Genomic DNA, 21535 nt, shown 5'->3' on the forward strand with positions numbered 1-21535 from the left:
TCAACAACTTTCTGCGGTAGAGAATTCCACAGGTTAACCACTCTGAGGGAAGAAGTTTCTCCTCATCTTAGAAACATAGAAACATAGAAAATAGGTGCAGGAGCAGGCCATTCAGCCCTTCTAGCCTGCACCGCCATTCAATGAGTTCATGGCTGAATATGAAACTTCAGTACCCCCTTCCTGCTTTCTCGCCATACCCCTTGATTCCCCCGAGTAGTAAGGACTTAATCTAACTCCCTTTTGAATATATTTAGTGAATTGGCCTCAACTACTTTCTGTGGTAGAGAATTCCACAGGTTCACCACTCTCTGGGTGAAGAAGTTTCTCCTCATCTCGGTCCTAAATGGCTTACCCCTTATCCTCAGACTGTGACCCCTGGTTCTGGACTTCCCCAACATTGGGAACATTCTTCCTGCATCTAACCTGTCTAAACCCGTCAGAATTTTAAACGTTTCTATGAGGTCCCCTCTCATTCTTCTGAACTCCAGTGAATACAAGCCCAGTTGATCCAGTCTTTCTTGATAGGTCAGTCCCACCATCCCGGGAATCAGTCTGGTGAATCTTCGCTGCACTCCCTCAATAGCAAGAATGTCCTTCCTCAAGTTAGGAGACCAAAACTGTACACAATACTCCAGGTGTGGCCTCACCAAGGCCCTGTACAACTGTAGCAACACCTCCCTGCCCCTGTACTCAAATCCCCTCACTATGAAGGCCAACATGCCATTTCCTTTCTTAACCGCCTGCTGTACCTGCATGCCAACCTTCAATGACTGATGTACCATGACACCCAGGTCTCGTTGCACCTTCCCTTTTCCTAATCTGTCACCATTCAGATAATAGTCTGTCTCTGTTTTTACCACCAAAGTGGATAACCTCACATTTATCCACATTATACTTCATCTGCCATGCATTTGCCCACTCACCTAACCTATCCAAGTCACTCTGCAGCCTCATGGCATCCCCCTCGCAGCTCACACTGCCACGCAACTTAGTGTCATCCGCAAATTTGGAGATACTACATTTAATCCCCTCGTCTAAATCATTAATGTACAATGTAAACAGCTGGGGCCCCAGCACAGAACCTTGCGGTACCCCACTAGTCACTGCCTGCCATTCTGAAAAGTACCCATTTATTCCTACTCTTTGCTTCCTGTCTGACAACCAGTTCTCAATCCACATCAGCACACTACCCCCAATCCCATGTGCTTTAACTTTGCACATTAATCTCTTGTGTGGGACCTTGTCGAAAGCCTTCTGAAAGTCCAAATATACCACATCAACTGGTTCTCCTTTGTCCACTTTACTGGAAACACCCTCAAAAAATTCCAGAAGATTTGTCAAGCATGATTTCATCCATGCGGTTTCTAAATGTCTGCCATTGCCCATCCACAGTCAACCCCTTAATTTCATTCGCCAATCTATCCGAGCCAATTCACGCCTCATACCTTCAAAGTTACCCTTCTTTAAGTTCTGGACCATGGTCTCTGAATTAACTGTTTCATTCTCCATCCTAATGCAGAATTCCACCATATTATGGTCACTCTTCCCCAAGGGGCCTCGCACAATGAGATTGCTAATTAATCCTCTCTCATTACACAACACCCAGTCTAAGATGGCCTCCCCCCTAGTTGGTTCCTCGACATATTGGTCGAGAAAACCATCCCTTATGCACTCCAGGAAATCCTCCTCCACCGTATTGCTTCCAGTTTGGCTAGCCCAATCTATGTGCATATTAAAGTCACCCATTATAACTGCTACACCTTTATTGCATGCACCCCTAATTTCCTGTTTGATGCCCTCCCCAACATCACTACTACTGTTTGGAGGTCTGTACACAACTCCCACTAACGTTTTTTGCCCTTTGGTGTTCTGCAGCTCGACCCATATAGATTCCACATCATCCAAGCTAATGTCTTTCCTAACGATTGCATTAATCTCCTCTTTAACCAGCAATGCTACCCCACCTCCTTTTCCTTTTATTCTATCCTTTCTGAATGTTGAATACCCCTGGATGTTGAGTTCCCAGCCCTGATCATCCTGGAGCCACGTCTCCGTAATCCCAATCACATCATATTTGTTAACGTTTATTTGCACAGTTAATTCATCCACCTTATTGCGGATACTCCTTGCATTAAGACACAAAGCCTTCAGGCTTGTTTTTTTAACACCCTTTGTCCTTTTAGAATTTTGCTGTACAGTGGCCCTTTTTGTTCTTTGCCTTGGGTTTCTCTGCCCTCCACTTTTCCTCATCTCCTTTCTGTCTTTTGCTTTTGCCTCCTTTTTGTATCCCTCTGTCTCCCTGCATTGGTTCCCATCCCCCTGCCATATTAGTTTAACTCCTCCCCAACAGCACTAGCAAACACTCCCCCTCGGACATTGGTTCCGGTCCTGCCCAGGTGCAGACCGTCCGGTTTGTACTGGTCCCACCTCCCCCAGAACCGGTTCCAATGCCCCAGGAATTTGAATCCCTCCCTGCTGCACCACTGCTCAAGCCACGTATTCATCTGCGCTATCCTGCGATTCCTACTCTGACTAGCACGTGGCACTGGTAGCAATCCCGAGATTACTACTTTTGAGGTCCTACTTTTTAATTTAGCTCCTAAATGGCTAACTCCTTATCCTTAGACTGTGACCCCTGGTTCTGGAACTCCCCAGCAACGGGAACATTCTTCCTGCCTCTAACCTGTCCAATCCCGTCAGAATTTTATATGTTTCTGAGATCCCCTCTCATTCATCTAAGCACCATTGGATACAAGCCCAGTTGATCCAGTCTCTCCTCATGTGTCAGTCCTGCCGTCCAGGGAATCAGTCTGGTGAACCTTCGCTGTACTCCGTCAATAGCAAGAACGTCCTTCCTCAGATTAGGAGACCAAAACTGAACACAAAATTCCAGGTGTGGCCTCACCAAGGCTCTGTAGAACTGCAGTAAGGCCTTCCTGCTTCTATACTCAAATCCTCTAGCTATGAAGGCCAACATGCCATTTGCCACCTTCACGGCCTGCTGTATCTGCATGCCAAACTTCAATGACTGATGTACCATGACACCCAGGTCTCGTTGCGCCTCCCCTGTTCCTAATCTGTCACCATTCAGATGATATTCTGCCTTCGTGTTTTTGCCACCATAGTGGATAACCTCACATTTATCCACATTATATTGCATCTGCCATGCATTTGCTCACTCACCTAATCTGTCCCAGTCACCCTGCAGCCTCTTAGCATCCTCCTCACAGCTCACACCGCCACTCAGCTGAGTGTCATCTGCAAACTTGGAGATATTACATTCAATTCCTTCATCTAAATCTTTGATGTATATTGTAAATAGCTGGGGTCCCAGCACTGAATCCTGCGGCACCCCACTGGTCACTGTCTGCCATTCTGAAAAGGACCCGTTTATTCTGACTCTGCTTCCTATCTGCCAACCAGTTCTCTATCCACGTCAATACATTACCCCCAACAGTTGAGCAACGCGCCCAGAGAGGCACCACTAAGTTTGTGGTCCTGCCCTCCAGACCATGGTCGAGGATCCATGTCGACTATGTGGGCCTGTTTCTCGGTAAAATGTTCTTGGTAGTGGTGGATGCTTTTTCAAAATGGATTGAATGTGAAACAATGTCGGGAAGCACCACCACCACCATTCGAAGCCTGAGGGCCATGTTTGTCACCCACGGTCTGCCTGACATACTGGTCAGTGATAACGGGCCATGTTTTACCAGTGCCGAATTTAAAGAATTCATGACCCGCAATGGGATCAAACATGTCACCTCCTCCCCGTTTAAACTAGCCTCCAATGGGCAGGCAGGGCGGGCAGTACAAACGATCAAACAGGACCTTAAATGAGTCACAGAAGACTCACTCCAAACCCGCCTGTCCCGAGTACTGCTCAGCTACCCCACGAGACCCCACTCGCTCACGGGTGCCCCCGGCTGAGCTACTCATGAAAAGGACACTTAAAACCAGACTCTTGCTAGTTCACCCCAATTTGCATGATCAGGTAGAGAGCAGGTGGCAGCAATAAAATGTAAACGATGCTCGCGCCACTGTGCCATGGGAAATTGATCTGAATGACCCTGTGTATGTGCTAAACTATGGACATAGTCCCAAGTGGATTGCGGGCACGGTGATAGCTAAAGAAGGGAATAGGGTGTTTGTAGTCAAACTAGACAATGGACAAATTTGCAGAAAGCACCTGGACCAAATAAGGCTGCGGTTCACAGACGGCCCTGAACAACCCATAGCAGATACCACCTTTTTCGAGCACACAACACACACCCAAAGGATCAATGACACCACCCCAGACCAGGAAATCAAACCCATCACACCCAACAGCCCAGCAAGGCCAGGCTCACCCAGCAGCCCTGCAGGGCCAACAACACGCCAGCCCAGCAAAGTGAGGCGGTCCACCAGGGAAAGAAAGCCTCCCGACCGCCTCACTTTGTAAATAGTTTTCACTTTTACTCTCCGGGGGAGTGATGATATGTATCTGTAAAGCATGCACTCCCATGTTCCGCCACCGGGAAGCGCATCCCCTGAAGTCCCATGGGATCCCAGCATCCCTTGGGAGCACTGTATATAAGCCGGCCCCTAAGGCCTGTTCCTCACTCTGGAGTGTCTTAATAAAGACTGAGGTCACTGTTACTTTAACCTCCCTGTGTGCAGTTTCATTTGTGTCAGGAACACAACAACTTCAAAAGTTGTTAATAATGGAACAAATAATGTAAATAATTCAGTTATAATTTAAAATATATTTTATTCGAAAGTTTAACAAACATTTGTACTTAAATAAAAATATTCTTTTATCCAAGTTTAAAGTTTTCAGTTAAGATCACTTACAAACTTTAAGATCATTTATAAACTTTAAATTTGTAAATTTACATAACTTACAAAAAATGTTTAATTTGAGAACAACAGTTACAACAGTAACAATAATAACAACAACAGCAGCAAAGAAAGGCTGCATCCATCTCTCTTCCATCTTATTCTAAGACTGCCCACTGCGCTTGGTCTTGGTGACTCCACCACCCCTGCCCGCAGGTGGTGGCGCAGTATTTCTGGGGTTGGTACCAAGCTTATTCTTTCCAACATCTCGGGTAATGTGCACCTCTTGAGGGGGGAGCGGGGGGCGCAATGTGGAGGGTCTGGCTTGGGCCTCTTCAGAGGCTGGTCTGGGGATTGGAGTGGGAGTAGCAGTTGATTCTGTCAATGGGTGCGGGGTCTGGACGTGTTCTGTTACTGCAGCAGCTAACTCCAACATGCCCTCCCTCATGCACCCTGACAGTGTCCCGACGACCTCCAACATTCCCTCCCTCATGTTGAGCAAAAAGTGTCTGAACTACCTGCAACATTCCTTCCCTCATGGTCACTGATAACGCATTAGCGACCTGTGACACTCTCTCCCTCATGTTCATTGACATGGTTTCAGCTGACTGAGATATTACCTCACTCGTGGTCCTGGATATCGTTCCCATTTCTCATGAGAGTTGTTACTTCTCCCGACAGTCCCGATACCTCATTACCCACCCCACTGATGGTGTCCAGGAGTGATCGCGTAAGGTCAATGCTCTCCGCACTCATTGCCATTGTGCAAAACACATCTGTTGGATCCTGCACCTCAGGAGAGCACGGTTGAGCTCTCTTTTCCCCTCCTCACCATGGATGTGCCTTGCTGCACCTCACCACTGCCTCAGACGGTGGGGCCCTGGGTGTGCCTCGCTACACCCCACCACTGGGATACGCAGCCTCGGATGGTGGGGCCCTGGGTGTGTCTTGCTGCACCCCACTGGAATCCCCAGCCTTGGATGATGGGAAACCATGGAATGTCCCACCAGCACTCAAACCACTAGTCAGGGAAGGGGCTAGCAACTCAATGGGCGATGCCTGCACCTCCTCCAAAGTGAGTACAAGGGAAGGGACCTCATCCATCCCCTCCACCTCCCCCTCACCCCCATGCTCTTGGTCTGGAAGGTAGGATAGAAGATGTTCTCTTCAGGCTCGTCCTCCTATGAATATTCTTCTGCACCATCAGGGTTGGCCTCAAATTCAGCAAAATATAACAGAACACAGACAAATGGTTAGCAGCAGAGGAGGGGGAAGGGTGGGTGCATGAGTAGGCTCACAGTGCAGGCAGCAGGCTCATTTGCAGGACCACAATGAATGATAGCACATTGCACCAACCGAAGCATAGCTGACGGAGACATCCTCATGAACCGAAGCATGGACTTCCTAAAGGCATTTGACAAGTTGCCACATAAAAGGTTACAGTACAAGATAAAAGTTCACGGGGTTGGGGGTAATATATTAGCATGGATAGAAAATTGGCTAACTAAGAGAAAACAGAGTCTGCATAAATGGTTCTTTCTCTGGTTGGCAACCAGTAACTAGTGGGGTGCCGCAGGGATCAGTGCTGGGACCACAACTATTTACAATCTATATTAATGACTTAGAAGAAGGGTCTGAGTGCAATGTAGCCAAGTTTGCTGACGATACAAAGATGGGAGGAAAAGCAATGTGTGAGGAGGACACAAAAAATCTGCAATGGGACATAGACAAGCTAAGTGACTGGGCAAAAATTTGGCAGATGGAGTATAATGTTGGAAAGTGTGAGGTCATGCACTTTTGCAGAAAAAAATCAAAGAGCAAGTTATTATTTAAATGGAGAAAGATTGCAACGGGACCTGGGGGTACTTGTGCATGGAACACAAAAGGATAGTATGCAGGTACAACAAGTGATCAGGATGGCCAATGGAATCTTGGCCTTTATTGCAAAGGGGATGCAGTATAAAGGCAGGGAAGTCTTGCTCCAGCTATACAGAGTATTGGTGAGGCCACAGCTGGAATACTGTATGCAGTTTTGGTTTCCATATTTACAAAAGAATGTACTTGCTTTGGAGGCAGTTCAGAGAAGGTTCACTAGGTTGATTCCGGAGGTGAGGGTTTGACATAGAAACATAGAAAATAGGTGCAGGAGTAGGCCATTCGGCCCTTTGAGCCTGTACCACCATTCAATAAGATCATGGCTAATCATTCACCTCAGTAACCCTCCTTTCCTGCTTTCTCTCCATACCCCTTGATCCCTTTAGCCATAAGGGCCATATCTAACTCCCTCTTGAATATATCCAATGAACTGGCATCAACAACTCCCTGCGGCAGGGAATTCCACAGGTTATCAACTCTGAGTGAAGAAGTTTCTCCTCATCTCAGTCCTAAATGGCTTACCCCTTATCCTTAGACTGTGTCCCCTGGTTCTGGACTTCCCCAACATGGGGAACATTCTTCCTGCCTCTAACCTGTCCAATCCCGTCAGAATTTTATATGTTTCTATGAAATCCCCTCTCATCCTTCTAAACACCAGTGAATAAAGGCCCAGTCAATCCAGTCTCTCCTCATTTGTCAGTCCTGCCATCCCGGGAATCAGTCTGGTGAACCTTCGCTGCACTCCCCCTCAATAGCAAGAACGTCCTTCCTCAGATTAGGAGACCAAAACTGAACACAATATTCCAGTTGTGGCCTCACCAAGCCCCTGTACAACTGCAGTAAGACCTCCCCGTTCCTATACTCAAATCCCCTAGCTATGAAGGCCAACATCCCATTTGCTGCCTTCACCGCCTGCTGTACCTGCATGCCAACTTTCAATGACTGATGTACCATGATACCCAGGTCTTGTTGCACCTCCCTTTTTCCTAATCTGCCGCCATTCAGATAATACTCTGCCTTCGTGTTTTTGCCACCAAAGTGGATAACCTCACATTTATCCACATTATACTGCATCTGCCATGCTTTTGCCCACCCACCTAACCTGTCCAAGTCACCCTGCAGCCTCTTAGCGTCCTCCTCACAACTCACACCACCACCCAGCTTAGTGTCATCTGCAAACTTGGAGATATTATACTCAATTCTTTCATCTAAATCATTGATGTATATTGTAAATAGCTGGGGTCCCAGCACTGAGCCCTGCGGCACCCCACTAGTCACTGCCTGCCATTCTGAAAAGGATCCGTTTATCCCGACTCTGCTTCCTGTCTGCCAACCAGTTCTCTATCCACGTCAATACATTGCCCCCAATACCATGTGCTTTAATTTTGCACACCAATCTCTTGTGTGGGACCTTGTCAAAAGCCTTTTGAAAGTCCAAATACACCACATCCACTGGTTCTCCCTTGTCCAGTCTACTAGTTGGATCCTCAAAAAATTCCAGAAGATTTGTCGAGCAGGATTTCCCTTTCGTAAATCCATGCTGACTTATGAGGAAAGGTTGAGTAGGTTGGGCCTCCACTCATTGGAATTCAGAAGAATCAGAGGTGATCTTAACGAAACGTATAAGATTATGAGGGGACTTGACAAGGTAGATGCAGAGAGGATGTTTCCAATAATGGGGGAGACTAGAACTAGAGGGCATGATCTTAGAACTAGAGGGCATGATCTTAGAACAAGCGGCCACCCATTTAAAACTGAGATGAGGAGAAATTTCTTCTCTGAGGGTTGTAAATCTGTGGAATTCGCTGCCTCAGAGAGCTATGGAAGCTGGGACATTGAATAAATTTAAGACAGAAACAGAGTTTCTTAAACGATAAGGGGTTATGGTAGCGGGCAGGGAAGTGGACCTGAGTCCATGATTGGATCAGCCATGATTGTATTAAATAGCGGAGCAGGCTCGAGGGGCCGTATGCCCTACTCCTGCTTCTATTTCTTTTGTTCTTATGACTAGCCCGTGCAGTACTTAACATTTAGCAAAGCCAGACTTGAATTTGCAGGACTTACCCTCTCCCTTGAGTGTGGGCCCAGCTTGTGCAGTGGTGGTTGCTTTTCTCCAGGCAGGACCCATCAAAGCAGCAACCCTCTCTTCCAAGGGTGTCAGTAGGTGCAGATTTGCCAGGTCTCCTACTGTTCCAGTTCTTTCCTTTTTGCTATGTGCCACCTTTCTTTGCAAAGATGAAAATACAACTTTTTAGAGAGGGTGACTTTCTGCTGGGTGGGACATACACAGCTGGTCACATTTACATTATAATTGCAATTGCATTGAATAAATGAAAATATTATTTACACAAACTACTTGACCAAGGTCCTGCCACTTTTTGCACTGGCCTCCAGATCTCGGGGTGGTCACCACTGCACATTAATCTTGTGCAAGTTGGTTCCAGTGTTTCTTAATTTCTTTTGGTGGAACTTTTATGTGACCTCTGCTGGTGTCCAGCTCCTGCCATCTCGCCTCAGTCACAGTAACTAATGCCTCCAATTCATCCTGTAAGAAATTATAGCACCGTGTTGCATCTTGTAATGCAGCTCCGATTTTTCCAGTGTTCTCTCACAGCACTCAACGTTCTCACACACACAACTGGCTCTTTAAAAATGGCCGATTGCAGACCGGGAGCTGTACTGCGCATGCGCGCCCATAGGAGTAACATCAAAAACTTTTTTTTTTTCGCGCATGCACAGAAGGTGCAACTGGACAAGCTGCATGGCGCCAATTTTGAAAAATACAGCGGGGAAACGTGGCACAAATATTTTTGGAATATTTCTGGCCTAGAATACGGAGAGACATGGGTACTATTTCCACTGTTGGAGAGAAGGCCAAACGGTGATTTAATGTTTTTTTTAAATTATGAAGGGTTTTGATAACATGAATAGGGAGAGAAATCATCTTCCTGGAGAGTCAGTGACTGGGAGTTACTAATTTAGAATTGTCACTGAGGAGAGGGGCTAGGGGAATTTTTATTAATGTATACGTAAGGTTGTTCGGCTTGGAATGATTTGCCACAGGGAACAGCTGAGGCAGAGACTGTTGCATCTTTTAAATGTGCCGTAGAGCAATGCTTGAAGCAGAAGATGATGTAGGGCTTCTGTCATGGTTTTCTGCAGTCGGCTATTTTTCAACTGTTTGGATTAAGGAGCATTTTGGTGGAAGTAGAGGGAGACTTGTGCTCTTAATTTGTTACCTAGCAGTGCTTTGCTGTATCCAGATTTTAAAAGGGGGGACATTTTAAATGTTCTGACTGTCCACACCCCGTGCTTGAGAAGCAAAAAAGCTCCTTCACCCCCATTGATTTCTTTTTTGGATAGGAGTGTGGATGTATTTATGTGGACAGCCTGTTGATTGGATGTTCTGTTTTTGATTATAGCAGTGACGATTTTTATTCGTGTTTACTTATCGGAAACATGCGTTTCTGCACAGCTGTTTCCAAAAGCTCCTGCCTCACCCCCCATCATTAGGTGTACTTCTGGGCCTGATCTTGTGATGAGATTTTACCATTTGATTGCATTCAGTACATGCACATAAGTTGTACAAATAATGTGTTCTGGGGGTGGATTGAACATTTGAATTTCTTTCCACTTTTAAAGTCTTGCGTCCAAGGCAAGGAATGAATCAGAACTGTGACATGGGAGAAGTTTGTGCCCATTTTATTGCCTTTGAAAGGCAGAATAATTGAAAGGACTTGTGCATCATTTACTCACATGCCTCAGTTAGTCAATCATTTAATAACATAGCTCACATTTGTCCCGTGTATGTGCTCATAATGGAATACAGCATTGTTCCCTCGGGAGGAAAATGGAGGAAATACATGCTCCGAGAATGAAAATGACGACTTTCTGCTTTCAGTATCTACTGTGGGTTACTGCTCCTAAATGGTGTTGCTCTGGAGGACTTTCCTGACCAAGCACAGTTTCTAAAAGCGAATCAATAGAATTAGCCAATACTGTTTATGATGGATGGAAAATGTATTTACTTCCCTTGTATGCTCCTTTCCTATCTTTGGATAAGTTATTCAGCTATTGCAGAAGTAGACACATTTTGTTGGTGATCAGTTGGTGCTGATCTTACTATAATTATCTGGTTTTTGCCTCTCTCAGGAAATCACATGGCTCCGGTTGGGGTGGAGAGTAGAACGCTTCAGTGCAAGGGATGTCGCAGTTGTGTGAGGCGGACTGGTTGGGCTGGGTGCGCATTACCTTTCCGTCATTGTTCATAGGTTTATATGTAACGAGTTGCGACGGCAGCGAAGAGTGATGTCATCTAAGTCTAGGTCGGTGATTGAAGCGTGGGCAGCTACAGCAGGAGCGGCGAGGTTGGGGCGAAGGAGCGGCGAGAGACTGTGGAGGGACGTGATCGGGGCCCAGGAGAGGCGTGAGTTCGGAGCCGGGGGCCCAGGGGCAGCATGGGCCAGCCCACACTGCTATATGTGTGCGCGCTCGGTCCGTGCAGCAGAGCAGGTCTCCAGTCATCTTGGGTAATTCTTGCCACTGGACCAAGACCTGGCTCTCGCAAGCCCATGTGGTGGCTGGTGTGCAACGGCCACCACACGTTAAAAAAATCCATGCACAGGCATCTTCCACCCATCAGGATGTAGCTCAGGACCTGGAATTTTAGGTCCTTCATTGGAACACCTGTGAACTTATCCTTTTTTGGCGTAAAAGCAAGTCATCCTCATTTCGAGGGACTGCCTATGATGATGATGATATGTAACCTTCAGGGCTGCTGACCGAGGGCCGTGCAGCTCTTTGTCGGCCGGCGCGGACACAATGGGCTGAAATGGCCTCCTTCTGCGCTGTAGATTTCTATGTGTCTATAATTAATTTATTGGCTGATTTAATTTTTCAATTTATCAAACAGTTCAGTTGGGAGTGGATTAACAGTAAATAATACATTTTAAGGTTAAAAGCATCCTGACATTCTGTGCTTCACACTACATTCCCATGAGTAACTGATATGCTCTGCAATATCTCCCGTCCTTATTGGGGAAGTACCTTATCTTTCCTTTCCTGATGATGACTGGCCAGCGATACTAACTTGTTTGGCCTCAGAATCAAACCCATATATTACTACTTGGCTATCACGAGGATAAAACAATGTACCCATCCCCATAAATTACTGTAAATATCTTAAGATTTATGTAGTTTCAGTTATTTTAAAAGTTTGGCATCCCAAACTTGTCTTGCATTAATGTAATTTGCTGCAAATAGAACAGCTGCTTAACATTTAAAAAGTATAAAAACATGCATTTTCTCTGTCATCCTAGAAATTCATCGAGTTTGAGGATTCTCAAGAGCAGGAAAAGAAGGACCTACAGATTCGCGTGGAGGTCTTGGAGTCACAGACTCGGCAACTTGAACTCAAAGCAAAAAATTATGCAGACCAGAGTAAGTACTCTGGGGATACAGTAGTATAGTGGTTATCTTAGTGGCCTAGTAATCCATACACCTGGACTATTAATCCAGTGGTAGCAACCTACAGGCGGGTAATTTGGGTGCTTTATTTCAGCAGGTAGGGGTGGCTTCAATACAAGAAATTGTGGGAAATAAAAAATCCCAATCTAACAGTTTCTATACAGCAAATGGTAATGGTGCACCTTCTGTGAAGGCTTCCTATGAATATAAAATCAATCAAACAGATCTGCTAGATCTTGCTGTTGAGTGTTGGTGTTGATGGGGTGAATTAAATTGTTCTGGACTTGACATGCAGGCGAGCACCGTGTTCTTCCATCCTCCTCCCGTTGGTATAGTTTTAAAAAAAAATCTCTTTCTCATTAATTTCCTAGGGTAGTCGTTCTCTTCTTTACCCCCCCCCCCCCCAATCCGTCACCGTCCCGTCCCACTGCCCAGCGTCGGAGGAGCTGATTCCTTGGTGTGTTATGGTCCCACATGTACCACTATCTTCAAGTATCTAGCTCAAGTGGGCATGGTGTTGGTGTTGATGGTGAATGTTAGACTACTATCTGTGGGAGGCGTCAAAGTGTGGAGCTCATTCTCTTTTCAAATGATGTCCACACTCTGTTTCCAGTAGTGATTGTTGGATAATAAGAAAGAAGAAACCTTTGTTGACTTTCTTTAACCCACTACGACTGGCTGGCATCTGTTTAAGGTGCTGGATTGTGCACCCTGTGATGGTGGAATTTACCATCAAGGAGGGAATAAAGAAGCCAACTAGTTGTGAAGGATGCTTATACATTGAATGAAATGTGGATATTTTGGTATCTTTTATGTCCTGCGTTCCCAGATAATTTTTTGGTATATTTCTCCCTCTTTCTTCCTCTCTTTCTCTCCCCCCCCCCCCCCCAAAAAATAAAATAAATGACCAAATACAAAAATTCTAATGTCTAAAGCTACTTTTTTTTTTTTTACTGTTGTTTAATTCAGGACGTGTGTGTTGTGGCCTGGCTCCCAGAATTTATACTGGATCCAGCTTCCTTATCCCTGTGGCAGACCCAATTTTTTTGTTGTTTGTGGGTCTGCGAGTCAGCGAACCAAATATTAATATGAACTCTCTACCGGGGGCCTTGTCTTTGTTCTCTTTCTTTCATGTTCAGCAGCTATAGCTGGTTAAACTCCAGCAGTATCATTGTGCACACATGAAGCACCCTAAGCGTTAGCTCTTCAAACCTGCACTTCAGGTCTCTGGACTTGGTAAGTGGGATAACCCCATGGGGACAGTACATGGGGCAAACAGGAACTCTACAAGTCAGTGTCGTTTCTCAGCATCTTGATTTTGGAGACTTTAAATATAATGATAGGTGTGCATGTGTGACAGGACACCCAGCTGTCAAAAAGAAATGATCTGGAATTTTACAAAATTACTTTTTAATCTAGCAGTGCATTTATCCCTGACTTATTGCACAACAGTGATCCTGTTTGATTTCTGTGAATTAGCATATTTAGTTTAATAATTTGTGGTTTAAAATGGAAAAAATAGATCTTGTATGTATGATTCATTTGTGATTAAGGTAGTATATGTGTATATTTTTTTATTATGAGTATAAATCAACTGATATTCATGTAGAAGAAGAACTTGTATTTCTATAGCACCTTTCACAACCTCAGGACATCCCAAAGCACTCAACAGCCTACGAAATACTGTAGTCACTGTTGCAGGTAGAGTGGATATAGTCAGTCAGAAAGTAGAGTAAACAATATCTATATATCTATAATTTATAGAAACATAGAAATTTACAGTGCAGAAGGAGGCCATTTTGGCCCATCGTGTCCACGCTGGCCGACAAAGAGCCCACGGCCCTTGGTCAGCAGCCCTAAAGGTTACATATAAACCTATGAATAATGACGGAAAGGCAAAGAGCACCCAGCCCAACCAGTCTGCCTCAGACAACTGCGACACCCCTTATACTGAAACATTCTACACTCCACCCCAACCGGAACCATGTGATCTCCTGGGAGAGGCAAAAACCAGATTAAAAACCCAGGCCAATTTAGGGAGAAAAAAATCTGGGAAAATTCCTCTCCAACCCATCCAGGCGATCGAAACTAGTCCAGGAGATCACCCTGGCCGCATTCTATTCCCTGCAGTACTTACCATTATGTTTGCGCCGTCCAACAAAAGGTCATCCAGTCTAATCCCAATTACCAGCTCTAGGTCTGTAACCCTGTAGGTTACTGCACTTTAAGTGCCCATCCAGTCATCTCTTAAAAGTGGTGAAGGTTTCTGCATCCACCACTCTTCCAAGCAGCGAGTCCCAGATCCCCACATCCCTCTGCGTAAAGAAGCCCCCCCCCCCTCAAATCCCCTCTAAACCTTCCACCAACCACCTATATATATCTGCCTCTCTCTTTGTCTATCTATATAATATCCCTCTCTCCCTGTATAATCTCTCCCTATCTCTCTGTCTCGATATAATATCTGTCTCGATATAATATCTCTCTCTTGGCTTCTTCTGCAGTCATCTCTAGTTAGGGCCAATTCTGTAGCCTTGGCCCTTTCCTCCAATTTGGCGACATTATCCATAAGTTAGCTTTCATATGTATTCAGTAATGCCTAGCTTCTCCACCACCACTCTTAATTGCACAAATATCTGACCTAAACCTGTTTGAGATAGAAAAACATCTCAAGTAAACAAGAACATTATATGACCACTAACTCAATATATAAGAATGATCTGACTTGGGTGTAAGGGATAAAATATCAAATTTAGCAGACAACACAAAAATAGTGGGAGTGATTAATTGCCAAGAGGACTGTCGGATGACATAAGGGGAACATAGCCAAGCTCGTAGATTGGGGAGATGAATGTTGGAAAAAATCTAATGCAGGGAAATGAGAGGTCCTCCATTTTGGGAGAAAGAATAGGAAGATAGAAATATTTACTAAACGGTAAAACTTTAGAAGAACAGAGACTTGGTTCAGATGCATAACAACAATTTGCCAAGATAGCAGCCTTCCCTCTGAGGCAGAAGGTTGTGGGTTCAAGTCCCACTTCAGACACTTCAGAACATGATCTAGGTTGGCACCTCAGTGCAATGCTGGGATAGGTGCCGTCTTTTGGTGGAGCGGTTAAACCGAGGCCCCGTCTGCCATGGCACTATTTGAAGAAGAGCAGGGGAGTTCTCCCTGGTGTCCTGGTCAATATTTGTCTCTCAACCAGATTACTAACATCACCGAAAACAGATTATCTGGTCGTTTATCTCATTGCTGTTTGTGGAACCTTGCTGTACGCAAATTGGCTGCCGCGTTTCCTACATTACAATGCTGACCACACTTCACAAGTGTAAAACACTTTGGGATATCCTGAGGTTATGAAAGGGGCTGTATAATTGCCTGTCATTTCTTTCTTCTAGTTATATAGAGCCTTTTATGAACAAGAACATCCCAAGGTACTTCACAGAGGCATAATCAAAAGAAATGGATGTTGAGCCAAAGGAGGAAATATCTGGAGGGGTGACCAACAGCTTGGTCAAAGAGATGGGTTTTGAGATGGAGCGGGAGGCAGAGGGGTTTAGGAGGGAATTCCAGAGTGTGGGGCCTGGACTGCTGATGGTGTGGAAGAAGGAGGAAGAGGTTAGGTGGTAGAATGCACTTTCAGAAACCACGTAGAAGCAGAATCCATAATAAAAGGGAAGTGAATAAATATTTTTTTAAAGTAAAGGGGACTGGGATTAAATAGGAAGCTCTTTCAGAGAACAGGTGAAATGGAAATGGCTATCTCCTCTGCTGTAAAATTATATGATTATACATATGTATTTCATGTGCATGAGATTTTAGCCATTCTGCAATGACTTTCTTTAAGTCAGTAACAGTTGAAAATTTAAGCAGCTGTGTTCTGACACTCCAACTATAAGTGCCAACTGTAACCATAACAACTCATGAAATAGATGCGGAAAAGCTTCTGATCTTTCTTTGACATAAGAATCCGAAACAAAGCTGAATCACAGTCATACAGCACAGAAGGAGTGCTTGGCCCCTCGTGCCTATGTTGCCTCTGCTAAGTTGAGAAGTGATTTGGCCACAGTAGACTGGAAATAGCTATTTGTAGGTAAATCAGTGTCGGAACAGTGGGAGGCTTTCGAGGAGGAGATCCGCAGGGCTCAAGACAAACATGTGTCCTTAAAGAAAAATAGTGGGAATAACAATTCTAGAGCCCTCGGATGTCTAGGGACTTACGGGGGAGGATAAAGAAACAAAGGGAAACTTACATCATATACCGACGGCTAAATACTATAGAATTCGTGGTGAGTCGGCGAGAGGCTCGGGAGGTGCGTGGAGAGGTCTATAAAAAGACGCAGCGTCCGTGAGTCGTCGAGAGGCTTGGGAGATGCGTGGAGAGGCCTATAAAAAGGTCCCAGCGTCCGTGAGTCGTCGGGAGTTCGTGGTGAGTTGGCGTGTGGCTCGGGAGGTGCGTGGAGAGGCCTATAAAAAGGTCCCAGCGTCCATGAGTCGTCGGGAGTTCGTGGTGAGTCGGCGGGAGGTGCGTGGAGAAGCCGATAAAAAGGCCCAGCGTCCGGGAGTCGTCGGGAGTTCGTGGTGATCGGCAAGAGGTGCATGGAGAGGCGTGCTTGTGCAGCTACAGGGAGAAGGCAAAAAAGAAGTAGAAAGAAATCGAAAGGTGACGTCACAGCCAAGGGGGTAAGTGATTGGTGATAAGTAGTTTTTCTTTTTTTTTATCAGTAAGTAACCTTTTAACATTGTTGTTGCCCAATTAAGTTAATCCAAGGGTTAAGTCAAGGCAGGAGAGCTCCGACACGTGTTATGCTCCTCCTGTACTATGTGGGAACTCGGGGACGCTTCCGGTGTCCCTGACGACTACGTGTGCAGGAAGTGCATCTGCCTGCAGATCCTGACAGACCGCATTGCGGCACCGGAGCTGCGGGTGGATGAACTCTGGAGCATCCACGATGCTGAGAATGACGTGAATAGCACGTGTAGCGAGTTGGTCACACCGCAGGTAAAGGGTACACAGCCAGATAGGGAACGGGTGACCAACAGGAAGAGCAGTGTGCAGGGGTCCCCTGCGGTCATCCCCCTGCAAAACAGATACACCGCTTTGGGTACTGTTGAGGGGATGACTCATCAGGGGAAGGCAGCAGCAGCCAAGTTCATGGCACCGTAGGTGTGTCTGCTGCACAGGAGGGCAGGAAAAAGAGTGGGAGAGCTATAGTGATAGGGGATTCGATTGTAAGGGGAATAGATAGGCGTTTTTGCAGCTGCAAACGAGACTCCAAGATGGTATGTTGCCTCCCTGGTGCAAGGGTCAAGGATGTCTTGGAGCGGGTGCAGAACATTCTGAAAAGGGAGGGTAAACAGCCAGTTGTCGTGGTGCATATAGGTACCAACAATATTGGTTAAAAAAACAGGATGAGGTCCTACGAGACGAATTTAGGGAGCTAGGAGCTACATTTAAAAAGTAGGACCTCAAAAGTAGTAATCTCAGGATTGCTACCAGTGCCACGTGCTAGTCAGAGTAGGAATCGCAGGATAGCTCAGAAGAATACGTGGCTTGAGGAGTGGTGCAGAAGGGAGGGATTCAAATTCCTGGGGCATTGGAACCGGTTCTGGGGGAGGTGGGACCAGTACAAACCGGACGGTCGACACCTGGGCAGGACCGGAACCAATGTCCTAGGGGGAGTGTTTGCTAGTGCTGTTGGGGAGGAGTTAAACTAATACGGCAGGGGGATGGGAACCTATGCAGGGAAGCAGAGGGAAATAAAAGGGAGAGAGGCAAAAGATAGAATGGAGAATAGTAAAAGTGGAGGGCAGAGAAACCCAAGACAAAAAACAAAGGGCCACATTACAGCAAAATTCTAAAGGGGCAAAGTGTGTTTAAAAAGACAAGCCTGAAGGCTCTGTGCCTCAATGCGAGGAGTATTCGAAATAAGGTGGACGAATTAACTGCGCAGATAGCAGTTAATGGATATGATATAATTAGCATCACAGAGACATGGCTCCAAGGTGACCAAGGCTGGGAACTCAACATCCAGGAGTATTCAACATTTAGGAAGGATAGACAGAAAGGAAAAGGAGGCGGGGTGGCGTTGCTGGTTAAAGAAGAAATGTATGCAATAGTAAGGAAGGACATTGGCTTGGCTGATGTGGAATCGGTATGGGTGGAACTACGGAATACCGAAGGGCAGAAAACGCCGGTGGGAGTTGTGTACAGACCACCAAACAGCAGTAGTAAGGTTGGGGACAGCATCAAACAAGAAATAAGGTATGTGTGCAATAAAGGTACAGCAGTTATCATGGACGACTTTAATTTACATACTGATTGGGCTAACCAAACTGGTAGCAATGCGGTGGAGGAGGATTTCCTGAAGTGTATTAGGGATGGTTTTCTTGACCAATATGTCGAGGAACCACCAAGAGAGCTGGTGATGTGGAATGAGAAGGGACTAATTAGCAATCTTGTTGTGCGAGGCCCCTTGGGGAAGAGTGACCATAATATGGTAGAATTCTTTATTAAGATGGAGAGTGACACAGTTAATTCAGAAACTAGGGTCCTGAACTTAAGGAAAGCTAACTTTGACGGCATGAGGCGTGAATTAGCTAGAATAGACTGGCAAATGATACTTAAAGGGTTGACGGTGGATAGGCAATGGCAAACATTTATAGATCACATGGATGAACTTCAACAATTGTACATCCCTGTCTAGAGTAAAAATAAAACGGGAAAGGTGGTTCAACCGTGGCTAACAAGGGAAATTAAGGATAGTGTTAGATCCAAGGAAGAGGCATATAAATTGGCCAGAAAAAGCAGCAAACTTGAGGACTGGGAGAAGTTTAGAATTCAGCAGAGGAAGGCAAAGGGTTTAATTAGGAGGGGGATAATAGAGTACGAGAGAAAGCTTGCCGGTAACACAAAAACTGACTGCAAAAGCTTCCATAGATATGCGAAGAGAAAAAGATTAGTGAAGACAAATGTAGGTCCCTTGCAGTCGAACTTGGGTGAATTTAAAATGGGGATCAAAGAACTGGCAGACCAATTGAACAAATACTTTGGTTCTGACTTCACGAAGGAAGACACAAATAACCTTCCAGATGTACTAGGGGACCGAGGGTCTAGTGAGAAGGAGGAACCGAAGGATATCCTTATTATGCGGGAAATTGTGTTTGGGAAATTGATGGAATTGAAGGCCGATAAATCCCCAGGGCCTGATTGTTTGCATCCCAGAGTACTTAAGGAAGTGGCCCTAGAAATAGTGGATGCATTGGTGATCATTGTCCAACAGTCTATCGACTCTGGATCAATTCCTATGGACTGGAGGGTAGCTAATGAAACACCACTTTTTAAAAAAGGAGGGAGAGAGAAAACGAGTAATTATAGACCGGTTAACCTGACATCAGTAGTGGGGAAAATGTTGGAATCAATTATTAAGGATGAAATAGCAGCGCATTTGGAAAGCAGTGACGGGATCAGACCAAGTCAGCATGGATTTATGAAAGGGAAATCATGCTTGACAAATCTTCTGGAATTTTTTGAGGATGTAACTAGTAGAATGGACAAGGGAGAACTCGTTGACGTGGTATATTTGGACTTTCAAAAGGCCTTTGACAAGGTCCCACATAAGAGATTGGTGTGCAAAATCAAAGTACATGGTATTGGGGGTAATGTACTGGTGTGGATAGAGAATTGGTTGGCAGACAGGAAGCAGAGAGTCGGGATAAACGGGTCCTTTTCGGAATGGGAGGCAGTGACTAGTGGAGTGCCGCAGAGCTTAGTACTGGGACCTCAGCTCTTTACAATATACATTAATAATTTGGATGAAGGAATTGAGTGTAATATCTCCAAGTTTGTAGATGACACTAAACTGGGTGGTGGTGTGAGCTGTGAGGAGGATGCTAAGAGGCTGCAGGGTGATTTGGACAGGTTAGGTGAGTGGGCAAATGCATGGCAGATGCAGTATAATGTGGATAAATGTGAGGTTATGCACTTTGGTGGCAAAAACACGAAGGCAGAATATTATCTGAATGGCGGCAGATTAGGAAAAGGGGAAGTGCAACGAGACCTGGGTGTCATGGTTCATCAGTCATTGAAAGTTGGCATGCAGGTACAGCAGGCGGTCAAGAAAGCAAATGGCATGTTGGCCTTCATAGCTAGGGGATTTGAGTATAGGAGCAGGGAGGTCTTACTACAGTTGTACAGGGCCTTGGTGAGGCCACACCTGGAATATTGTGTACAGTTTTGGTCTCCGAATCTGAGGAAGGACGTTCTTGCTATTGAGGGGGTGCAGCGAAGATTTACCAGACTGATTCCAGGGATGGCTGGACTGACATATGAGGAGAGACTGGATCAACTGGGCCTTTATACACTGGAGTTTAGAAGGATGAGAGGGGATCTCATAGAAACGTATAAGATTCTGCCAGGGCTTGACAGGGTAAATATAGAAACATAGAAAATAGGTACAGGAGTAGGCCATTCGGCCCTTCGAGCCTGCACCACCATTCAATGAGTTCATGGCTGAACATGCAACTTCAGTACCCCATTCCTGCTTTCTCGCCATACCCCTTGATCACCCTAGTAGTAAGGACCTCATCTAACTCCTTTTTGAATATATTTAGTGAATTGGCCTCAACAACTTTCTGTGGTAGAGAATTCCACAGGTTCACCACTCTCTCTGGGTGAAGAAGTTTCTCCTCATCTCGGTTCTAAATGACTTACCCCTTATCCTTTGACTGACCCCTGGTTCTGGACTTCCCCAACATTGGGAACATTCTTCCTACATCTAACCTGTCTAAACCCTTCAGAATTTTAAACATTTCTATGAGATCCCCTCTCATTCTTCTGAACTCCAGTGAATACAAGCCCAGTTGATCCAGTCTTTCTTGATATGTCAGTCCCGCCATTCCGGGAATCAGTCTGGTGAACCTTCGCTGCACTCCCTCAATAGCAAGAATGTCCTTCAAGCTAGGAGACCAAAACTGTACACAATATTCCAGGTGTGGCCTCACCAAGGCCCTGTACAACTGTAGTAACACCTCCCTGCCCCTGTACTCCAATCCCCTCGCTATGAAGACCAACATGCCATTTGCTTTTTTAACTGCCTGCTCTACCTGCATGCCAACCTTCAATGACTGATGCACCATGACACCCAGGTCTCTTTGCACCTCCCCTTTTCCTAATCTGTCACCATTCAGATAATAGTCTGTCTCTCTGTTTTTACCACCAAAGTGGATAACCTCACATTTATCCACATTATACTTCATCTGCCATGCATTTGCCCACTCACCTAACCTATCCAAGTCACTCTGCAGCCTCATAGCATCCTCATCACAGCTCACACTGACACCCAACTTAGTGTCATCCTCAAATTTGGAGATACTACATTT

General features: G+C 45.5%; 1 protein-coding gene across 4 annotated transcripts in view; it reads left to right on the forward strand.

The window, feature by feature from the left end:
* LOC139226871 (C-Jun-amino-terminal kinase-interacting protein 4-like) overlaps nt 1-21535 on the forward strand; it is a 279135-nt gene that overhangs the window by 35170 nt on the left and 222430 nt on the right. For all 4 annotated transcript variants that reach the window (XM_070857971.1, XM_070857972.1, XM_070857973.1 and 1 more), the window contains exon 2: nt 12009-12129. In XM_070857971.1, coding sequence (XP_070714072.1) covers nt 12009-12129 — 121 coding nt within the window. The remainder of the gene's footprint in view (nt 1-12008; nt 12130-21535) is intronic.

The sequence above is a fragment of the Pristiophorus japonicus genome, chromosome 16, assembly GCF_044704955.1.
Source record: "Pristiophorus japonicus isolate sPriJap1 chromosome 16, sPriJap1.hap1, whole genome shotgun sequence".
Lineage (NCBI taxonomy): Eukaryota > Metazoa > Chordata > Chondrichthyes > Pristiophoridae > Pristiophorus > Pristiophorus japonicus.